Genomic DNA, 19,503 nt, shown 5'->3' with positions numbered 1-19,503 from the left:
TCAAGACTCTGCGTTAATTAATTATGTTTGACTAAAGATAATTCGATGCTAGAATTCAATGTCTGGAAGAGAATGTTGACGTTGTCTTCTCTTAACAGTTGGTCTTGTCCCCCGTCCTCCCCCCCGCCTTGATGTTCTGTATGTCCCAGCTCTCTTACCCTAGCTCCTCCCCTCTCTTCCCCTAGCTCCTCCCCTCTGTTCCCCTAGCTCCTCCCCTCTGTTCCCCTAGCTCCTCCCCTGGTTCTGTATGTCCCAGCTCTCTTACCCTAGCTCCTCCCCTTCCCGTAGCTCCTCCCCAGGCTTGATGTAATATAATAATAATAATGTCATTTATCTGAAGCTTTTATCCAAAGCGACTTACGTTGCAGTGAATACATACATTTTTCAGTATATATAAGAGAGGGGCTCCTCCCCTCTCTTCCCCTAGCTCCTCCCCTGGTTCTGTGTCCCTTCTCTCTTACCCTAGCTCCTCCCCCCTTAATGTAGCTCCTCCCCTTCCTGTAGCTCCTCCCCTTCCTGTAGCTCCTCCCCTAGCCCCTCCCATATCTTACCCTAGCCCCTCCCCTCTCTTCCCCTAGCTCCTCCCCTTCATGTAGCTCCTCCCCTCTCTTACCCTAGCCCCTCCCCTTCCTGTAGCTCCTCCCCTATCTTGCCATAGCTCCTCCCCTCTCTTACCCTAGCTCCTCCCCTTCATGTAGCCCCTCCCCTCTCTTCCCCTAGCTCCTCCCCTCTCTTACCCTAGCTCCACCCCTGGTTCTGTTTGTCCCAGCTCTCTTACCTTAGCTCATCCCCTAGCCCCTCCCTTCTCTTATCCTAGCTCCTACCCTTCATGTAGCCCCTCCCCTCTCTTGCCCTAGCTCCTCCCCTCTCTGTAGGTCCTCCCCGCTCTTACCCTAGCTCCTCCCCTGGTTCTGTGTGTCCCAGCTCTCTTCCCCTAGCTCCTTCCCTCTCTTCCCTTACACTAGCCCCTCTCCTCCCCTAGCTCCTCCCCTCTCTTCCCCTAGCCCCTCCCCTCTCTTCCCCTAGCCCCTCCCCTCTCTTACCCTAGCCCCTCCCCTCTATGTAGCCCCTCCCCTCTCTTACCCTAGCCCCTCCCCTTCCTGTAGCCCCTCCCCTCTCTTACCCTAGCTCCTCCCCTTCCCGTAGCCCTCCCCTCTCTTACCCTAGCCCCTCCCCTCTCGTACCCTAGCTCCTCCCCTATCTTACCCTAGCTCCTCCCCTTCATGTAACCCCTCCCCTCTCTTACCCTAGCTCCTCCCCCGCCTTGATGTCCTCGCAGGCGAAGAAGGCGATATGTGGGAAGCGCAGGTCCTGGTGGGAGGTGAACACCCGGCAGGGGAACAGGTTCGGCTCGCACATGTGGTTGATGAACCGGCTGATGTTGCCATAGAAACGGGCGTCGATGCAGTACACGTCTCCCACCTGCAACACAACACACAATTTTTTATTTATTTATTAAGAAATAAAAATAATAAATAATGGATAAAGCAGTGTGTGTATACTGCAGGGGGAAGTCTTCATGGGCATAGAGAGATATCAAACAGAATCGGAAACATTTTGTTTTATTAATTATCAGAAGAATAGCAGGGTAGCGTTAAAAATAAAACTATACCAGGAAGAGCCTCGAGAAATGTAATAAAAGCAACTGTTGTTCACTGGAGTTAACAGACCTGCTGCTCTGAACATAACAGACCTGCTCTGGACATAACAGACCTGCTCTGAACATAACAGACCTGCTCTGAACATAACAGACCTCCTGCATTGAAGATGAGTCTACAGTATCAGTGGATTACAAACCTGCTGCTCTGAAGATGTGACTACAGTATCAGTGGTGCAAGTATCTATCATCTATATGCAACAATCTATCCATCTATACTTCTCATCTATCCATCTTGCCTTCTCTCCTCTATGCAACGATCGATCCATCTATCCATCTCATCTATCTATCCATCTCATCTGTTCTTGTCATCTATCGATCCATCTATCCATCTCATCTGTCTATCCATCTCATCTGTCCTTGTCATCTATCGATCCATCTATCCATCTCATCTGTCTATCTATCTATCTATCCATCTATTCTTCTCATTTATCCATCTTACCTCCTCTCCTCTATCTAACCCGACTATCAACTATCCATATATCCATCCATCCATCCGTCTATAATTGACATTTTCCAATTACCTAATTGGAATTCAATTACCTACCGTAATTTATGGGATTCAAAAGTAATTCACCTCAACCGAACTGCACTGAACACCCTTTAATACGCTTGGAGTCGACTGTGTGTAAAATTACCATACTGGGCCAAAACTGCACTTTTATTTGTTTTCTTTAACTGTTTTACGTTGAAGTAGTGATTCTTTTCAACGCTGGTTATAGTTAACATGAAGGTGTTTAATGTTTTTAATGTTTTACGTTTTAAGTAGATTATTTTCAAAGCTGGTTCTAGTTAACATGGAGGTGGTTATAAAGCTGGTTATAAAGCTGGTTATAGTTAACATGGAGGTGGCCCCTAACCCTGAACTCAAAGCTGGTTCTAGTTAACATGAAGGTGGTTATAAAGCTGGTTGTAGTTAACATGAAGCTGGTTATAAAGCTGGTTGTAAGTTAACATGGAGGTGGCTGGTTCTAGTTAACATGAAGGTGGTTATAAAGCTGGTTCTAGTTAACATGAAGCTGGTTATAAAGCTGGTTCTAGTTAACATGGAGGTGGCTGGTTCTAGTTAACACGAAGGTGGTTATAAAGCTGGTTCTAGTTAACATGAAGGTGGTTATAAAGCTGGTTATAGTTAACATGAAGGTGGTTATAAAGCTGGTTATAGTTAACATGAAGGTGGTTATAAAGCTGGTTCTAGTTAACATGGAGGTGGCTGGTTCTAGTTAACATAAAGGTGGTTATAAAGCTGGTTGTAGTTAACATGGAGGTGGTTGTAGTTAACATGAAGCTGGTTCTAGTTAACATGGCCCCGCCCCCTACCCTGACCTGCTGGCCACCCACCTTGCTGTCCAGGTTGAACAGGTAGGAGTCGTTCTCCCTGACGTCAGCCTCCGCATCAGAGATGATCTCACCAACATACCTGTTGACAGGAAGTGAGGTCAGACACCCATCAACACCTCATCGACCAATCAACTCCATCCGGCACTGATGGCATTAGCAGGAATATTCGGTTAAGTCTGACGTCAAACGTGACGTTTAGTAATTTCCCGGGTCCAAACCAGAAATTCCCCGCACCAGAGTACCAGTGTACTACAGCGGTAGAATGACAGTTCAATCGTTTTTTAGACTGGGATCTATTCATACAACAAGGGACACAGAACTTTCCCGTTTTCCCCATATTTGTCAGCGTCTTTGAGCCTCGGAAAAGCGCTATACAAATACAATGAATTATTATTATTACTGAGGCATTTCGAAGAGAGCGTCTCAGCCAACTTTGGACTCGGAAACACGTCCCGACTTAACAACCGAATAGAACCTACTTAGGACATCTACTAAGCCACATTCTGTGTCCCGATAATATTATATATGCCATATAGCTGACGCTTTCATCCAAAGCGACTCACATTGCAGTGTTTCAGTATATATGGTCCCAGCGGGAATCGATCCCACAACCTAAGTGTTGTTTGGCACCATGCTCTACCAGCTGAGCCACAGAGGACCATGAACAGAGCCCATATATAATACTAATATATTTTATAACGTTATATATAATATATAGTGTTATAATATAATATAACAGTGTAGGTTTGAGACTCACTCCACCACGAAGGTGCCCTTGGGGATGTCCTGCAGGGTCCGGACTCCCCAGCCCTTCAGACCGGTCCGGAACAGCTGCAGCCGAAGCCTGAGGGGAGAGAAACCAACTGTTTGAGCCGTTTATGTTCCATGTATATCCTGGTGTATTCCTGCATGTCTGTCCCACACAGCGGTCAAGTCTAGGAGTGTTTACCTCAGGGCCAAACTCACACGCATCACCAACACTGCTGCCAGGATAACTGGACTCCACACACCCAACCTCACAGCACTAAACAACAGGGCCATCTCACGCATCGCAACCACAATAGAACAGGACATCACCCACCCACTCAATCTGTACTACCTCGCCCCACTGCCATCCGGGCGTAGGTACAGAACGCTAAGGTGCAAAAGGGCTCGCTTCGGCAAAAGCCTGATCCCCGCAGCCATTGTTGCCTTCCTGTAGCTCCTGTGTGTGTGAGTGTGTGTGCTTGTGTATCTGTCATGTGTAGTACTGTCTGTTGTTGTCTGTGTTGTCTGTTGTTGTCTGTGTGTTGTATGTATATATGTATACTGTACAGTGGTGTGAAAATGAATTTACCCCTGGGGACAATGAATCAAATCTAATCTAATCTGTGGCGGGTGGACCTCAGACCCTATGGAGTCTTTCGCCAAAGGAGGGGGGGGGGGGGGGGCGGTGATTACCGATAGCGCTATCTGGTATGGACCTACAATAGATGCACTGCGAATCCCAAAGATCTCTTCGCTCACGTGTAAAATGTTGTCGGTTCGTTATGAGACTATGGCGGGACAGATCAGACCGCGGCGGTCCGCCCAGAGCCCAGATCAGACCCTGAGCCCAGCAGTACCACAGATCAGACCCTGAGCCCAGATCAGACCCTGAGCCCAGCAGTACCACAGATCAGACCCTGAGCCCAGATCAGACCCTGAGCCCAGCAGTACCACAGATCAGACCCTGAGCCCAGATCAGACCCTGAGCCCAGATCAGACCCTGAGCCAAGCAGTACCACAGATCAGACCCTGAGCCCAGCAGTACCACAGATCAGACCCTGAGCCCAGATCAGACCCTGAGCCCAGATCAGACCCTGAGCCCGGCAGTACCTCAGGCCGTTCTGGACCACGCGGTTCTTGCAGGTCCTCCAGCAGGAGCAGGCGTGGTTGCACTCGAAGATGAGCGGCGGTTCCTCCGGGCAGAACTCCGGGAGCAGGCGACCCTCCTGGGAACGGACGGGCGACAAGAATACGACACTTTTTACGAAATGCTAAACACTTTTTCAATGACTTGTGTGTGTCCTATATAGTTAAGCGTTATTGAATGAGAAGCCGTGGTATATCGTGGATATCGGCACAGCTAGCGGGGTGGTCACACCCCCTATATCCACAATATACCACGGCTTCTCGTTCAATAACACTTTTATACAATGGTATTACAGGTGACAGGAATGACGACAATGACACTTTTTCAATAATAATAATAAAAATAATAATGATACCTTTTTTATTTGTATAGTGCTTATCCTGCAAACGTTGCAGCTCAAAGTGCTCCAATCATTATATAAATCATAATTTAATTATATAGTCGTTTAAAGGCAATATTAAAAAGATGGGCTTGAACATATGTCCTGAGGTTGCATCCCTAATGTAAACTGGCAGTGCATTCCACAATCTGGGTGCATAAAATGAGAATGCAGCCTCACCAGATCTCTTCTTTTGTACTTTTTGTACAAACCAGAGTCAGAAGACCTGAGAGCTCTATTGGGCTGCTAGCAAAAGGTGACTGCGTGTCCTATATTTAAGCAATATCACACTCGAGGTCGTGCTGTTATACTGAATATCAGCACGGCTGTGATTCGGTCCTAGGTACGACCGTAGGTAACGGTCATTTAGTAGAACACCTGTGCGGCGGAGTGATACATATAGTTAAAAGTCCCAGTGCTGTTATACTGTATATCAGCACTCATGGAATGCCTCTTGTCCAATCAAATGACTTGGTCGGAACTAACTGTTGTATATAACAGTGATTACCATAACCCAGCAGCCACTAAGGTCACATGTTCATGTTTGGCTATACTGCATGGTCATTGGTGGAGTATCAAGCCTTACCTTGTCATACCAGCAGCGGAGGCTGAGCTGACCACACATGCAGGTGCTGGAGGAGCAGTCGTCTTTACACACACAGTACTGTGGACCAGACAGAGAGAGAGACAAGAGAGAGATGGTCATTTCACCCTGCATGTAATGCTGCTGTAGCGTGTGTGTGTGTGTGTGTGTGTGTGTGTGTGTGTGTGAGTTTACGCTCTAGACAAGGGGCGGGTTCAGTGCCTTGCTCAAGAACTGCAATCATTAGACGCTGGCTCGACCTCCTGAGCCACAGCCGCCGTGTTTGTGTGTGTGTGTGTGTGAGTGTGTGTGTGTGTGTGTGTGTGTGTGTGTGTGTGTGTGTGAGTGTGTGTGTGTGAGGTACCGTAGACTCTGTGTGTGTGTGTGTGTGTGTGTGTGTGTGTGTGTGTGTGTGTTGGACCGTGTGACAAGCTAAGAGAGGCCCACCTGTAGGTGAGTGATGTTCTTGTCGATGTTCATGGGCGAGGTGACGCAGCTGTCGGGGATGTATTTGTAGTTGGCAGGACAGACCTCGCCGTCCACAGAGTTCACACAGGAGACCGGAACCTTCTCATAGCCCCGGGCGATGTCTCTGTGGAGGGAGGAGGGGGGAGGGGCTGGTCACCACAGGGCTGGTAGTGTTGAAGCAAAGCTCGAAAGAAGAGGAGGACAGCAGAGAGAGAGAGAGAGGGAGAGGGAGGGAGGGAGAGAGGGAGGGAGGGAGGGAGAGAGGGAGGGAGAGAGAAGAGGACAGGAAAGGGGAGAGAGGAGAGGAGAGAAGAGGACAGGAGGGAGAGGAGAGGACAGGGGAGGAGAGGAGAGGACAGGAGAGGAGAGGACAGGAGAGGAGAGGACAGGGGAGGACAGGAGGGGACAGGAGAGGAGAGGAGAGGCCAAGAGAGGAGAGGAGAGGACAGGGGAGGACAGGAGGGGACAGGAGAGGAGAGGAGAGGAGAGGAGAGGACAAGAGAGGAGAGGAGAGGAGAGGAGAGGACAGGGGAGGACAAGAGAGGACAGGGGAGGACAGGAGAGGAGAGGACAGGAGAGGAGAGGACAGGAGAGGACAGGAGAGGACAGGAGAGGACAGGAGAGAGGTATACCTGGTTAGGACCTTCTCCTCCGGGATGGAAGGGCTGACTTGGATGGGAGCGCTGCCCTTGATAGGACCACTACCCTGGACAGGACCACTACCCTGGATAGGACCACCGCCCTGGATAGGGGCACCCTCTTGGAGGGGACCAATGATGGGAGCGCTTCCTTGGATGGGACCACTACCCTGGATAGGACCACTGCCCTGGACAGGGGCGCTTCCTTGGAGGGGACCGCTGACAGGAGGGCTTCCTTCGCTGGGAGTGCTAGCTTGGATAGGAGCTGGGCTGTCCTGGGCTGGTGTGACGCTCCTGGCCTCCCTGCTGGCCTCCCTCCCCCCCTCCCTCAGCCTCCGGTTGGCCTGCAGCGTGAGCCAGACCCGGGAGCCGTGGGTGCAGCAGTCGGGGGGGGTCTCCCCCTCGCGGTTCTTCAGGTTGACGTCGGCCCCCCGGGACAGGAACAGCCTGGGAGAGACAGAGGTTAAAGGTTAAAACCGAACACTACCAAACATGCCTCAAACCCTACCCACTACCAAACATGCCTCAAACCCTGCCCACTACCAAACCCTGCCACTACCAAACCCTACCCAGTGTTTCCCCTACCATTGCCTTGGGGGGGCGGGCCGCCCTCCCAACGGAACCCCCCGCCCCCCCAAGAAAGAGGAATTATTACGGACGTAGACACCAAACCTCTGACAAGCAGTCGGTTTTTTAAACGCACCCAACCCGAATCTGGCGAGTGGCAAGCCCATAGGCTCGTTGGTAACGTTAGTCCGCCGTAGTCTCGCATAGCCAGACCTATCTCCACACTTCGCGCTGTGCCAGCGCTGGAGAATAATACAAGATTTTGCGCAAGTGTGCGCGCGAGACGCGAGAGTTTTTGCCGGCTGTGATGTCTGCAGATTGAAAGTAAGCAAGTTGAAACGTTAGCAAATATAATTGCTGAGTGTTCTGACAGAGAAAGTTGGTTAAAATTGGTCGTTATTATCGTGACTAGAAAGTGTCTGACTATAGTTCCATAGTGTAAATAGTGTCAAAGAACTAGCAAGCTAGCTAGCTCAGAGTTGATGAGATGAGCTAGTCTCCTTGCACACTTGCCAGCTAAAGAGCTAACTGGAGGCACTTTATTATTTTACTTAAAGTAGATATAGTATCTTTCTTATTCTGCTAGAGTTGGGCTTCATGGTAATACCATAATGGCATATTTACAGTACATGGACAGTTGATTGAAGCATTGGAAATGTCTGTTTTTTATAGTTGGACATACAATTTTTTTTCAGGTGAGAGAGTAAAGTCAAAATGACATTATCCGACTGGATTGCCCACAGCAATCCAATATTCAATTATAATTATGTTATAAATTGATATGGATCAATTTATGCCTCTTATTAGATTATAAATACTCTGGCTGATTTGTTTACCTTTTGGTTGACAGCAAAAGGGAGAGAGGAGGATAGGGAGGGAGAGAAGGAGAGAGAGCAGGATGGTGTCGGCACACCAGAGAGAAAGACAGCAAGAACCAGGTAAGAAAGTGGACAGGTAGTCAAGACCAAGTAAGTAGCCTTGAGAACCGATGGTTCTGGAGCCTAATGGCCCATAGGGCAGGAGCCTATCTCCTGTTTCCGTAGCGTGAGGCGGCTTAATGTACAAGTACACCCCTGGACATGACGCTGGTATGAGGCAGGGTCTTACCCCCTGGGGGGGGGGGGTCCATGCCACGGTCCATGCCACCCCCCCAAGGCAGCAAACCTAGGGGAAACACTGCTACCCACTACCAAACATGCCTCAAACCCTACCCACTACCAAACCCTGCCACTACCAAACCCTACCACTACCAAGCATGCCTTCACTGGCCTGGGCGGCCATCTTGGACATCACCAAACCTACTCCCACTGACCATCCCACTTAATCAACCCACTCTTTTCATTGCCAACTCGTTCTTAGAGGCATTTCTGCTTTACTGGGATAGAGACAGTAGAGATTGACAGGAAGGATGGGTGAGAGAGAGGAGGGATGACAGGAAGGATGGGTCGATGGCCCCGAATTGAACCAGGAACCCTGCGGTGAGTGACATGGGTTCTCCTTGTGAGCTGAGTGAGCTACACCACCCAGACGGCCAATTGACGTACAACCTGTGTTTCATGTTCATTAGTAAACAGTCCTGTCAGACTGTGGTCAAAGACCTCTGGCTCAAAGAAGAACGTCTTCCCATCACCAAATCACTTGAGCAGTTCCAGGGTATATACAGGAATCTTGAGGTTAATTTATTTGAAAGTGACAGTTGGATCTAAGTGACAGTTGGATCTAAGTGACAGTTGGATCTAAGTGACAGTTGACACCAGAACAGCCGTGTCTATGTTACCTACTCAGGGTATACTGTATACAGGAATCTTGAGGTTAACTTCAATACCTTTCTAAGACTTTTTAAAGACCTTGTCAATATTTTTCCAGACCTCACCGCCACTTCGAGCTGTAACCGTTTACATCAGTGACACCTTTAACATAACAGTCTTAGTTTGCAATAGACGAGACCACTATCATACAACACAATTTCCGGTTCATCTTTGTGTTTTAATTTAACGAATAAATTCCCGAACTTTTACTAAAAGTTTTTAGGACTCAAACTCTTTGGACAGAGTCTAATTCAGAAAAATACCTAGAAAATTCAAGACCTCATAAAATCGTGATAAGACTTTTTAATACTTATTAAGGGTCTTGATTTTCCCAAAATTGATTTATCAACTTTTAATACTTTTCAAGACACCGCGGATACCCTGAGTTCCTTCCTCCGGTTCCCTCACTCACGTGACACACTCCAGCCGGTTCTCCCGGGCGGCGATGTGCAGCGGGGAGTCCCCGTGGATGTTGACGGCGTGGAGGTCGCAGCGCGCCTCCAGGAGCAGCTCTGAGATCTCCACGCTGCCGGAGAACGCTGCCCAGTGGAGGCAGATGTTCTCCTCCTGGACAACCAACACATCAATGAGTCAGTCAGTCAGTCAGTCAGTCAGTCAGTCAATAAATAAATCAGTCAGTCAGTCAGTCAGTCATACAATTAGTCCCTTCTTCTCCTTACTTTCCTGTCTGTCTTCACTATATCTGTCCAATAAAATGAAAGATATGAGTGGGACTGCCCCACTCAGAAAAAAGTCAGTCAGTCAGTCAGTCATATAGTCAGTCGGTCAGTCAGTCAGTCAGTCAATCAATCAATGAACCAGTCAGTCAGTCAGTCAGTCAATCAATCAATGAACTAGTCAGTTAGTCAGTCAGTCAGTCAGTCATACAGTTAGTCAGTCAGTCAGTCGGTCATACAGTCAGTCAGTCAGTCAGTCAGTCAGTCAGTCAATCAATCAATTAACTAGTCAGTTAGTCAGTCAGTCAGTCAGTCACTCATACAGTCAGTCGGTCAGTCAGTCAGTCACTCATACAGTCAGTCAGTCATACAGTCAGTCAGTCAGTCAGTCAGTCAGTCATACAGTCATACAGTCAGTCAGCCAGTCGGTCAGTCAGCCAGCCAGTCAGTCAATCAATCAATCAATCAATGAACCAGTCAGTCAGTCAGTCAGTCAGTCAGTCAGTCACTCATACAGTCAGTCAGTCAGTCGGTCAGTCGGTCAGTCAGTCAGTCAATCAATCAATCAATCAATCAATGAATGAACCAGTCAGTCAGCCAGTCAGTCAGTCAATCAATCAATGAACCAGTCAGTTAGTCAGTCAGTCAGTCACTCATACAGTCAGTCAGTCAGTCAGTCAGCCAGTCAGTCAGTCGGTCAGTCGGTCGGTCATACAGTCGGTCATACAGTCGGTCATACAGTCAGTTAGTCAGTCAGTCAGTCACTCATACAGTCACTCATACAGTCAGTCAGTCAGTCACTCACTCATACAGTCAGTCACTCATACAGTCAGTCAGTCAGTCAGCCAGTCAGTCAATCAATCAATGAACTAGTCAGTTAGTCAGTCAGTCAGTCACTCATACAGTCAGTCAGTCAGTCATACAGTCAATCAACCAGTCAGTCAGTCATACAGTCAATCAACCAGTCAGTCAGTCATACAGTCAGTCAGTCAGTCATACAGTCAGTCAGTCAATCAGTCGGTCATACAGTCAGTCAGTCAGTCAACCAACCAACCAGTCAGTCAGTCAGTCAGTCAGTCAGTCAGTCAGTCAGTCAATAAATCAGTCAGTCAGTCAGTCAGTCAATAAATCAGTCAGTCAGTCAGTCAGTCAACCAGTCAATCAGTCAACCAGTCAATTAGTCATAAAGTCAGTCAGTCATACAGTCAGTCAGTCATACAGTCAGTCAGTCAGTCTCAGTCAGTCAACCAACCAACCAGTCAGTCAGTCTCAGTCAGTCAGTCAGTCAGTCAGTCAACCAACCAATCAGTCAGTCAGGGTCTCCGTGGTTACCGACCTTGTCCCTGATGTTGATGTCGGCTCCCTTGGAGAGCAGCAGCTTCACCTGGTCCAGGTGTTTGTACTCGGTGGCCCAGATCATGGCTGTCCAGCCTCCGTCGTCCTGGAGAGAGACAGACGTTGCTATTATTATTATTATTATTATATTATTATTATTATATTATTATTATTATTAGTGACACCAGCCAGTCTTTTCATAAACCAGTAATTTTTCAGTCTAGTAAACGGCAAATTATTCAAATTCTATGATGTTCTCACGCTTTCTTTGGGGGTCTGGCTGGAGAACGTTTAATTAGCCGATCTGGCTCGGGTTGAACCGGACACTGCGATGGGAGAACGACGTGCTCGCAATTTCATTGGATGTTACCTTCCAAGAACCCCCGTCCGCCCCCCCACACGCCCGGCAACGGTGCTTGTTGTTATGAAAGCGTGGTTTCAACCAAGCTAAGCCAGATCCATCGACAGAGGACCATTAGTGTTGAGTTCGTCAGGTTATCACATCCTGATTTGCATCATTACATCTTGCTTTTCGGGTACCGGTACGATTTAATTTGTTTCTAATATGGAGAACGAGATATTTCAAAGAACACATAATCAAAGCTCCCCCTTCAGTCTCTGACATCTTAACGGACGACATCACTACTAATCAACGCGATATCACAGGACGCTGATGACACGAGAGAGATTATTTCTCTTCAGTAGCTCAGAGACCAAAACTCACGGGGGCGGGAGGGCGGGGGGGGCAGGGAGGCCCTCGGAGAGCGAGGCAACCCTGACACATCACGCGTCCGTCTACCTTTCTACCTTTCCAGCTTCAAACAACCACACATCAAATGGCCCCCCCGACCCGGGCACTGAACTCTGAAGTGAACTGAAGCCTCACATTAAGCCTCATATCAGAGAGCCCTCCTGCGTCACGGGGGTCTTTGATGGCGGCACACAGAAGAGGGTTCTCCATCTCCGTTTGAAAGTCTGGAGCGTTGATGGAGCCGTGTGTGTGTCCAGGCCCATTTAGGAGTCACAAAGCGACGCACGTCCGCTGAGACCCCCTAGCCTAGCGTAGCCTAGCGTAGAGACACTCAACCACGACGACAACAACTTCCTCTCCCCGGTAATGTAGCTCTTTACACAAACACACACGCTGGAGTGAACTCAAACAGCAGGGGACCAACGGGGGTCAGGTCCCTGAAGTGCATGCAGGGAGAACGCTGGTTTATTCGATGGTAACAGGGGAGCTGATGATGCAACGGAAGGGGGGAGGGTGGGGGGGGGGGCTATTAGGACTCCCTGTTGAGGAGAGGTGGGGGGTGGGGGACAGGGCACCCACAGAAAGAAGAATAAGCCCCTATCCCCCCCCCCCACACACACAGAGAAGGCACTAGCGAGCACTCAACAATATAAAAACACAAAACGCTCTGCAGCAGAAACGGATCTGGGTCAACATGAAAGCGTGATGCTGTGACAGACTGAGACGTGAACAAACTGCAGAGTCTCCCCTGGTTGTTTACAACGCCGCCGTAACCAAAGCTGCTCTAACCTCATCATCTTATTATTATTCAAGACTAAATACGAATAATACGATTTTACTGAATACTATTGAAAGGACGTATCATAGAATAGCTCCGGCAGTGGCTCAGGAGGTAGAGCGGGGCGTCTAATGATCGCAAGGTCGGCAGTTCGGCAGATCGAACCCCCGGCTGGACACGTGTCGAGGTGTCCTCGAGCAAGGCACTGAACCCCCTAATCGTCTATGGCCGACCCTGTGCCTAGAGCATAAAATACCAAATTCCAACAATTGACTGACAAGGTGATTGATTGCCATGGCAATAAAACAATTATTATTATTATTCGAGACACAATACAACATTGTGGGTGTGCTGAATACCCTTGAAAAGGACATATATCATAGCTGATATGATTATCGTTTTTTCACAGTTTATCAGAAGGACAGGAAGGACATGGAACCCACCTGACAGTTGATGTCGACCAGGCCTGTCGAGAGGAGGTGCTCCACGATGGTGTAATGACCGATCTTAGCAGCTAGGTGGAGACACGTGAAGCCCTCCACATCCTAGGACCCAACAGAGGACAATCTCACTGTCATTGCTCATGTTAAGATGTGCACTTCGATGAAACGACCAATCACCAAATAGCCTATTAACTTGGCTTGTATGCTATAAATACACCTCTACCCACAGCAATATCGCTTCCTCTGCCCCCCACCCCCACCCCACCAAATTGGAAGTAGAGAAAGTACTTTGCAGAATGAAGTGTGTGTGATAAAGTGATTGTAGCAGGGGAGGCTGGGAGAGGTAGAGGGGAGGCTAGGGGAGGTAGACATGGGAAGACGGGCTGGTTGTAATGCATGGAATGGTATGATAGAAGAATGTTTGATACCGTTCCCTATTCCGCTCCATCTGTTCCAACGAGCCCGTCCTCCGATGTCTACCTCCACCAGCCTCCCCCCCTGGGGGGTACTCCATCAACATCAGAACGGAAAATCAGGTCTTATTTTGATAAATCTTGCGACACTTAATACAAAAATAAGCCTGGGTTTTCCTTCAGTGACGTTGATGGAATACCCCCCTGGACTGGTGACCAGGTGGGAGGGGTAACCAGGTGTGACCAGGTGGGAGGGGTGACCAGGTGGGAGGGGTGACCAGGTGTGTAGGTGTGACCAGGTGGGAGGGGTGAGGAGGTGACCAGGTGTGAGGTGGAGGGTGGTGACCAGGTGTGAGGGGTGACCAGGTGTAGGTGAGACCAGGTGACCAGGTGACCAGGTGAGACCAGATGAACAGGTGACCAGGTGTAGGTGAGACCAGGTGACCAGGTGACCAGGTGTAGGTGAGACCAGGTGACCAGGTGTAGGTGAGACCAGGTGTGACCAGGTGACCCACCTTGTGGCTGGCGATGGCGCCCGCCCTCATCAGGTAGCGGACCGTGTCCAGGTGGTTGTTCTCGCAGGCCTCCATCAGCGGCGTGCGCTGGTCCTCATCACAGATGTCCAGGTTAGCCCCGGCCTGGGGGGGGGGCGGAGGATGGAGGGGAGGGAGGGGGGGGGACGGCAACACAACTCATCAATATTTACACGTTTGACATTTAGCAGACACCTGCTTTATCCAAAGAGACTTACAACAAATGCATTTGTCAAGTGTAATTTGTCAAATCATCTATCTATAAGTCACCATAACCACCATAATGTTTTTTCTCTACTCTCTCTTACTCTACTCTCTCTTACTCTACTCTCTCTTACTCTACTCTCTCTTACTCTAGTCTCTCTTACTCTACTCTCTCTTACTCTACTCTCTCTTACTCTACTCTCTCTTACTCTAGTCTCTCTTACTCTACTCTCTCTTACTCTACTCTCTCTTACTCTAGTCTCTCTTACTCTACTCTCTCTTACTCTACTCTCTCTTACTCTACTCTCTCTTACTCTAGTCTCTCTTACTCTACTCTCTCTTACTCTACTCTCTCTTACTCTACTCTCTCTTACTCTACTCTCTCGATCCAATAAAAACTGGACAAAACAACAAGAACAACAGACGGCGCAGGCGCCAGACCAGACTAGATGATCGTGAGATATTATCAAAGCGTACGCGCCTGTCGATCACCCGTACGCTTTGATAATATCTTCACTCCACGATCATCTAGCCTGGTCTGGCGCCTGCGCTGTCTGTTGTTCTTCCTGCACACAGGTAAACATATCCAGGATCCAGCAGCGTCGTCGGGCTCGCGCAAACAAACCCGGCGAAAGTTTGACTTGCTCCGGACAAGTAAAACGGCGTTAATGTCGAGCCCTGTGTACCTTAGTGTAGTGTAGTGTAGTGTAGTGTAGTGTAGTGTAGAATAGGCCTCTTAACTCCTTCACTCAGGTGTGTCTCTGGGTCCTACCTGGATGAGCAGGTGACAGATCTCCTGGTGCCCGGCCTCGGAGGCCACGTGGATGGGGGTCCGCCGGCTCTGGCTCTCCATCTTGAAGTTGGGGTCTATCCCGTCCACTGGAACGAACACCCAGAGAAAACAAGAGAGTCGTCACGTTTCTGTACAACTTCAAATAGACCTCTTCACTGAAAATGGCCGTGCATGAACCCCCCCTAACCCTTACAAGATGGCCGCCCTGGCCCATAAAGATAGCCACCCCCCCCCTCCTCACCCAGCATCAGCAGGACCTTCTGCAGCTCTCCTTGTTTGGCGGAGATGAACAGCTGCTTGGGGTGGAACCTCAGCTTCTTAGGCCTGACGCACAAACAAGAGAAAACAGGTGAGTCTTCTAACCTTCTAACAGGTGAGTCTTCTAACAGGTGAGTCTTCTAACCTTCTAACAGGAGAGTCTTCTAACCTTCTAACAGGAGAGTCTTCTAACCTTCTAACAGGAGAGTCTTCTAACCTTCTAACAGGAGAGTCTTCTAACCTTCTAACAGGTGAGTCTTCTAACCTTCTAACAGGTGAGTCTTCTAACCTTCTAACAGGTGAGTCTTCTAACCTGGACGAATACATCTGAAGACATCCGATTTGTGTGCATTTACATTTACACAAGCAGACCGACACTTTTCAATCTAACATCCCAAAGGTTTCATTTTTACATTTTACATTTCTGGCATTTAGCAGACGCCTTATTCCAAAGCGACTTACAATCGATACATTTGACTAAGACAGTAAAAGTCATCAATCCACCAGTCGTAGCAGGAAGAGTAATCTAGCTCAGGCCAGTGGCCATTGGCAGTCGTGGTGATAAAAGGGAGGGAGGGGGTCTTACTTCTCTGTGTCCAGGGCCAAGAGGATGCTCTCCAGGGTCTCTTTCACCGGTCCTGGGGGGGGCATCCCCACCCCCACCCCCACCCCCAGCCCCATCCCCAGCCCCATCCCCAGCCCCATCCCCAGCCCAGGGGGCAGTACTCCTGCTCTGGGCCCCCCAGGGGTGAGGGAGGGGTCCAGACCGTGGCCGTGGAGGAGGGGCAGGGAGCTGTCTGCCCTCCCAGCGAGCTCACCGCCCAACGAGAGCCGGGACGGACTGCAAGTCAAACACAAACTGTGGTTAATGACTGACGACAGAGGCTTTTAAAAAGACTAGTTCAACTGACTGAAGAGGCTTTTAAAAAAGACTAGTTCAACTGACTAAACAGGCTTTTAAAAACACTAGTTCAACTGACTAAACAGGCTTTTAAAAACACTAGTACAACTGACTAAAGAAGTTTTAAAACGACCAGTTCAACTGACTAAAGAGGCTTTTAGGTCATGTTCTCACATGAAAGTCTGAATCGAGACCCGGAGCAAGTGGATGAGTTCGCAACATTGTTGCATAAATAATTTCTCTGATTGCGTTCTCACAGCCCTTCATGTAAACGAAGTAACATACGCAATCGAAGCAACAGACGTGGAGGTTGATTGGTCAGAAAAATGTAGAATTGCCCGTTGTCCCGCTGTTATACAGATCAACATGCATGCGCTGTTGTTTTCCTATGGACTGCCTCGAGCAGCGTTCTCACCAAAAGCGAAGCGAAGCAAAGTGATGGATGCGTTGTTTCTAACCGAAGCGAAACCACCCTTTTCAAGCGGAGCATCCGTTGGTTCTTTGCTGCGGGAGCGACTTCGAATGCGCGTTCTCACAGCTCCAAACGACGCAGAGCAAAGCGAACTTTATCCTAAACTCCGTTTCAAGTGAAGCAAATGTTCTAGTGAGAACACACTCTTAAAAAGACTAGTTCAACTGACTAAAGAGGCTTTTAAAAACACTAGTTCAACTTGATAGAGTTTATTATAATATGAGAGGGGAAACAACCCGATGTTATTATTATCTGACATTCCACATTGAGTTTATTGGAGAAAAGATCTCATCAAGATAAAAAAGCATATAAAGAAACAATTAACCGGTTTAACCGGTTGTGTGATTCTTCTTGTCTTAAGTAATGTTAGTGTTGGGTTGTGTTTGTTTTATGCAGTGTGTGTCTGTTTATATGGCAGTCTTGTCTTTCTGTTTTCCTTATTTATTTATTTTTTACCATTCTCCTTTCTATGTTTATAGTCTGTCCAAATGAGATACAACCGTGAGTCACGGAGAGAGGGAAAAAGGGATATAAAACAAAAAAGGGTAAAATTCTATGCGCACCATTTTATAATCTGATAAAGAGAAATGATGAGTCAACCATTGCTATTTTTGTGCGAACACTATAAAACATGTTTAAAACAAATAACTAGTCTTTAAATCAAACTCATAGACAGGTAGAAACAAGCATACTTGGACGGCAGCATACCAATTGGGTTCTTCATCATCCGCTATTGTTTGCAATGGAAACAGTTCCACCAGCCCCACCCTAGGTGACCTACCCCCCAATAGTGGTGCCCCAAACTACCCCCCGCCCCCCAGTGGTGAAGCCGCAACCTACCTACCCGCCCCCCCACCCTAGGCACCCACAGTCTGCCCCAAACTCCCCCCCGCCCCCCAGTGGTGGCGCACCAACCTACCGCCCCCCTGCCCCCACCCTAGGCGCCCCAACCAACCCCCTACCCCCCAGTCTAGGCACCCCAACCTACCCTCCCGACCCCATCCTAGGCAGCCCAATCTACTCGCCCCCGCCCCCCCTCCCATCCTAGGCAGCTCAACCTACCCCCCAGTCTACCTACCCCCCAGTGGTGGTGTCCGCCCTGCCCTCGGGCCCCCCCGGCGTGGCCTGGCCCCCGTCTGCGTGGTTGGGGCGGAACACGGTGGAGGTGGAGGTGGTGTCGGCCTTGGCGATGGTGACCTCCTTGGCCTTGCCCGCCTCCTCCCCGCAGTGTGGGCAGAAGAACTGCCCCTTCAGCACCGAGGCGCAGGCGCGGTGGAACCGGTGGGAGATATTGACGTCCGGTTGGCACTCCAGGAAGGTCCCCTGTAGGAGGACAAAAAAACGGGGCGCTTAGGTGGCGTAGCGGACTAAGCGTTGACCATGTAACCGCAGGGTTCCCGGTTCGATTCCAGCCGGGGACATATCCTGCATGTCATCCCTTCTCTCTCTCTCTCGCTCTCACCCATCCTTCCTGTCAAAATCTCTACTGTCTCTATCACAATAAAAATGAAAATATGAGTGGGACTGCCCCACTCAGAAAAAAAGGAAGAAAAAAAAAGAAACAAACAAAGAAAGCCAAAAACCGACGAGGAAATGTGACCTCATACCTCAGCGATCATCCCCAGGGTCCAGTTGTTCAAAACGTTTAATCTGGATCAGAATGATGATTCCGATTCCTTTTTTGCTATCCAGGATCAGATCGAGTTGGCTGATTTTGAGTCGTATCGGAGGAAATCAGTCTGGTCGATCTGATTGCAGGATAGCGAAAAAAAAGAATCGGGATCATTCTGATCCAGATTAGAAGTTTTGAACAACTGGACCCTGGACACAAAATGGCTTAAAGTCTAGTCCTGGACTAAAAATCACCCTTTCAAGGTAAAAATCTTCCATTGAAGATGCTTTTTTCTTAGTCTAGGATTAGGCTTAAGGCCTTGTCTGTGAAACTGGCACCCAGAGACACAGAGACAGCCACTGTACCATCATATCGTGAGTTTAAAATGATACGGTTCTATCTCCGTTTAGGGCAGTTCAGAGATATTGAGCGTCAAAGTTTTTACATTCCATTATGTTTTGTGAGATGGAACCTTTTGTATTTTATGAATTACTAACTCAGAAATGTCAACATTTTAAAAATAACACCACACAGGCATTAATAAACACCTAATGGATCAGATTATGTAAAAAAAACTAAATTTTGACCAAAAATGGAGATAGTCTAGAACCTTATAATTCTAACGTCACGATATGATTCTCTACACAGTACCGTAAAGAAGTCCACTTCTAGAAGTCCTAATAAAAGGTGCATCTGAACCACCTCATCCCCTGGTACCGGAGATGCCTCTGTCAGACCCAGAGCATCTTGTTATTGGAAAAAAACTGCCACAGTGCCAGCCTTCAATGTCATAGTAACCGCCTTCAACGCCATGGTAACCACTGTCTGCAGAGCTCACATTCTATCAGCAGCGCCTCCTCTAGAGGCCAGCTAGACAGAGGCGGAGATCATCAGGAGAGATAGTCATCACGACATGACGTGCCTTTTTTCCTCTAGACATCTCTCCTATGCCTCTACTGTACTCTCCTACAAAGGCTTCGGAGACCGTGCCTTTTCAC

At 48.7% G+C, this 19,503-nt stretch overlaps 1 protein-coding gene across 1 annotated transcript in view; it reads right to left on the bottom strand.

Moving 5' to 3' along the window:
• The window catches only part of ehmt1b (euchromatic histone-lysine N-methyltransferase 1b), a gene marked incomplete at its 5' end in the record, with an annotated part of 42,603 nt that overhangs the window by 2,909 nt on the left and 20,191 nt on the right, over positions 1–19,503 (bottom strand). The window contains 16 exons of the mRNA XM_080529717.1: positions 1,247–1,416; positions 2,999–3,077; positions 3,756–3,842; positions 4,856–4,971; positions 5,858–5,935; positions 6,302–6,446; positions 6,955–7,407; positions 9,748–9,902; positions 11,349–11,453; positions 13,320–13,421; positions 14,248–14,370; positions 15,242–15,348; positions 15,504–15,586; positions 16,107–16,162; positions 16,247–16,361; positions 17,972–18,216. Coding sequence (XP_080385843.1) covers positions 1,247–1,416; positions 2,999–3,077; positions 3,756–3,842; positions 4,856–4,971; positions 5,858–5,935; positions 6,302–6,446; positions 6,955–7,407; positions 9,748–9,902; positions 11,349–11,453; positions 13,320–13,421; positions 14,248–14,370; positions 15,242–15,348; positions 15,504–15,586; positions 16,107–16,162; positions 16,247–16,361; positions 17,972–18,216 — 2,219 coding nt within the window. The remainder of the gene's footprint in view (positions 1–1,246; positions 1,417–2,998; positions 3,078–3,755; positions 3,843–4,855; positions 4,972–5,857; positions 5,936–6,301; positions 6,447–6,954; positions 7,408–9,747; positions 9,903–11,348; positions 11,454–13,319; positions 13,422–14,247; positions 14,371–15,241; positions 15,349–15,503; positions 15,587–16,106; positions 16,163–16,246; positions 16,362–17,971; positions 18,217–19,503) is intronic.

Source organism: Nansenia antarctica, assembly GCF_963989245.1.
Source record: "Nansenia antarctica genome assembly, chromosome: 4".
NCBI classification, from domain to species: domain Eukaryota; kingdom Metazoa; phylum Chordata; class Actinopteri; order Argentiniformes; family Microstomatidae; genus Nansenia; species Nansenia antarctica.
The sequence above is the reverse complement of the archived record's forward strand: the minus strand, read 5'-3'. Positions and strand labels throughout refer to the sequence as shown.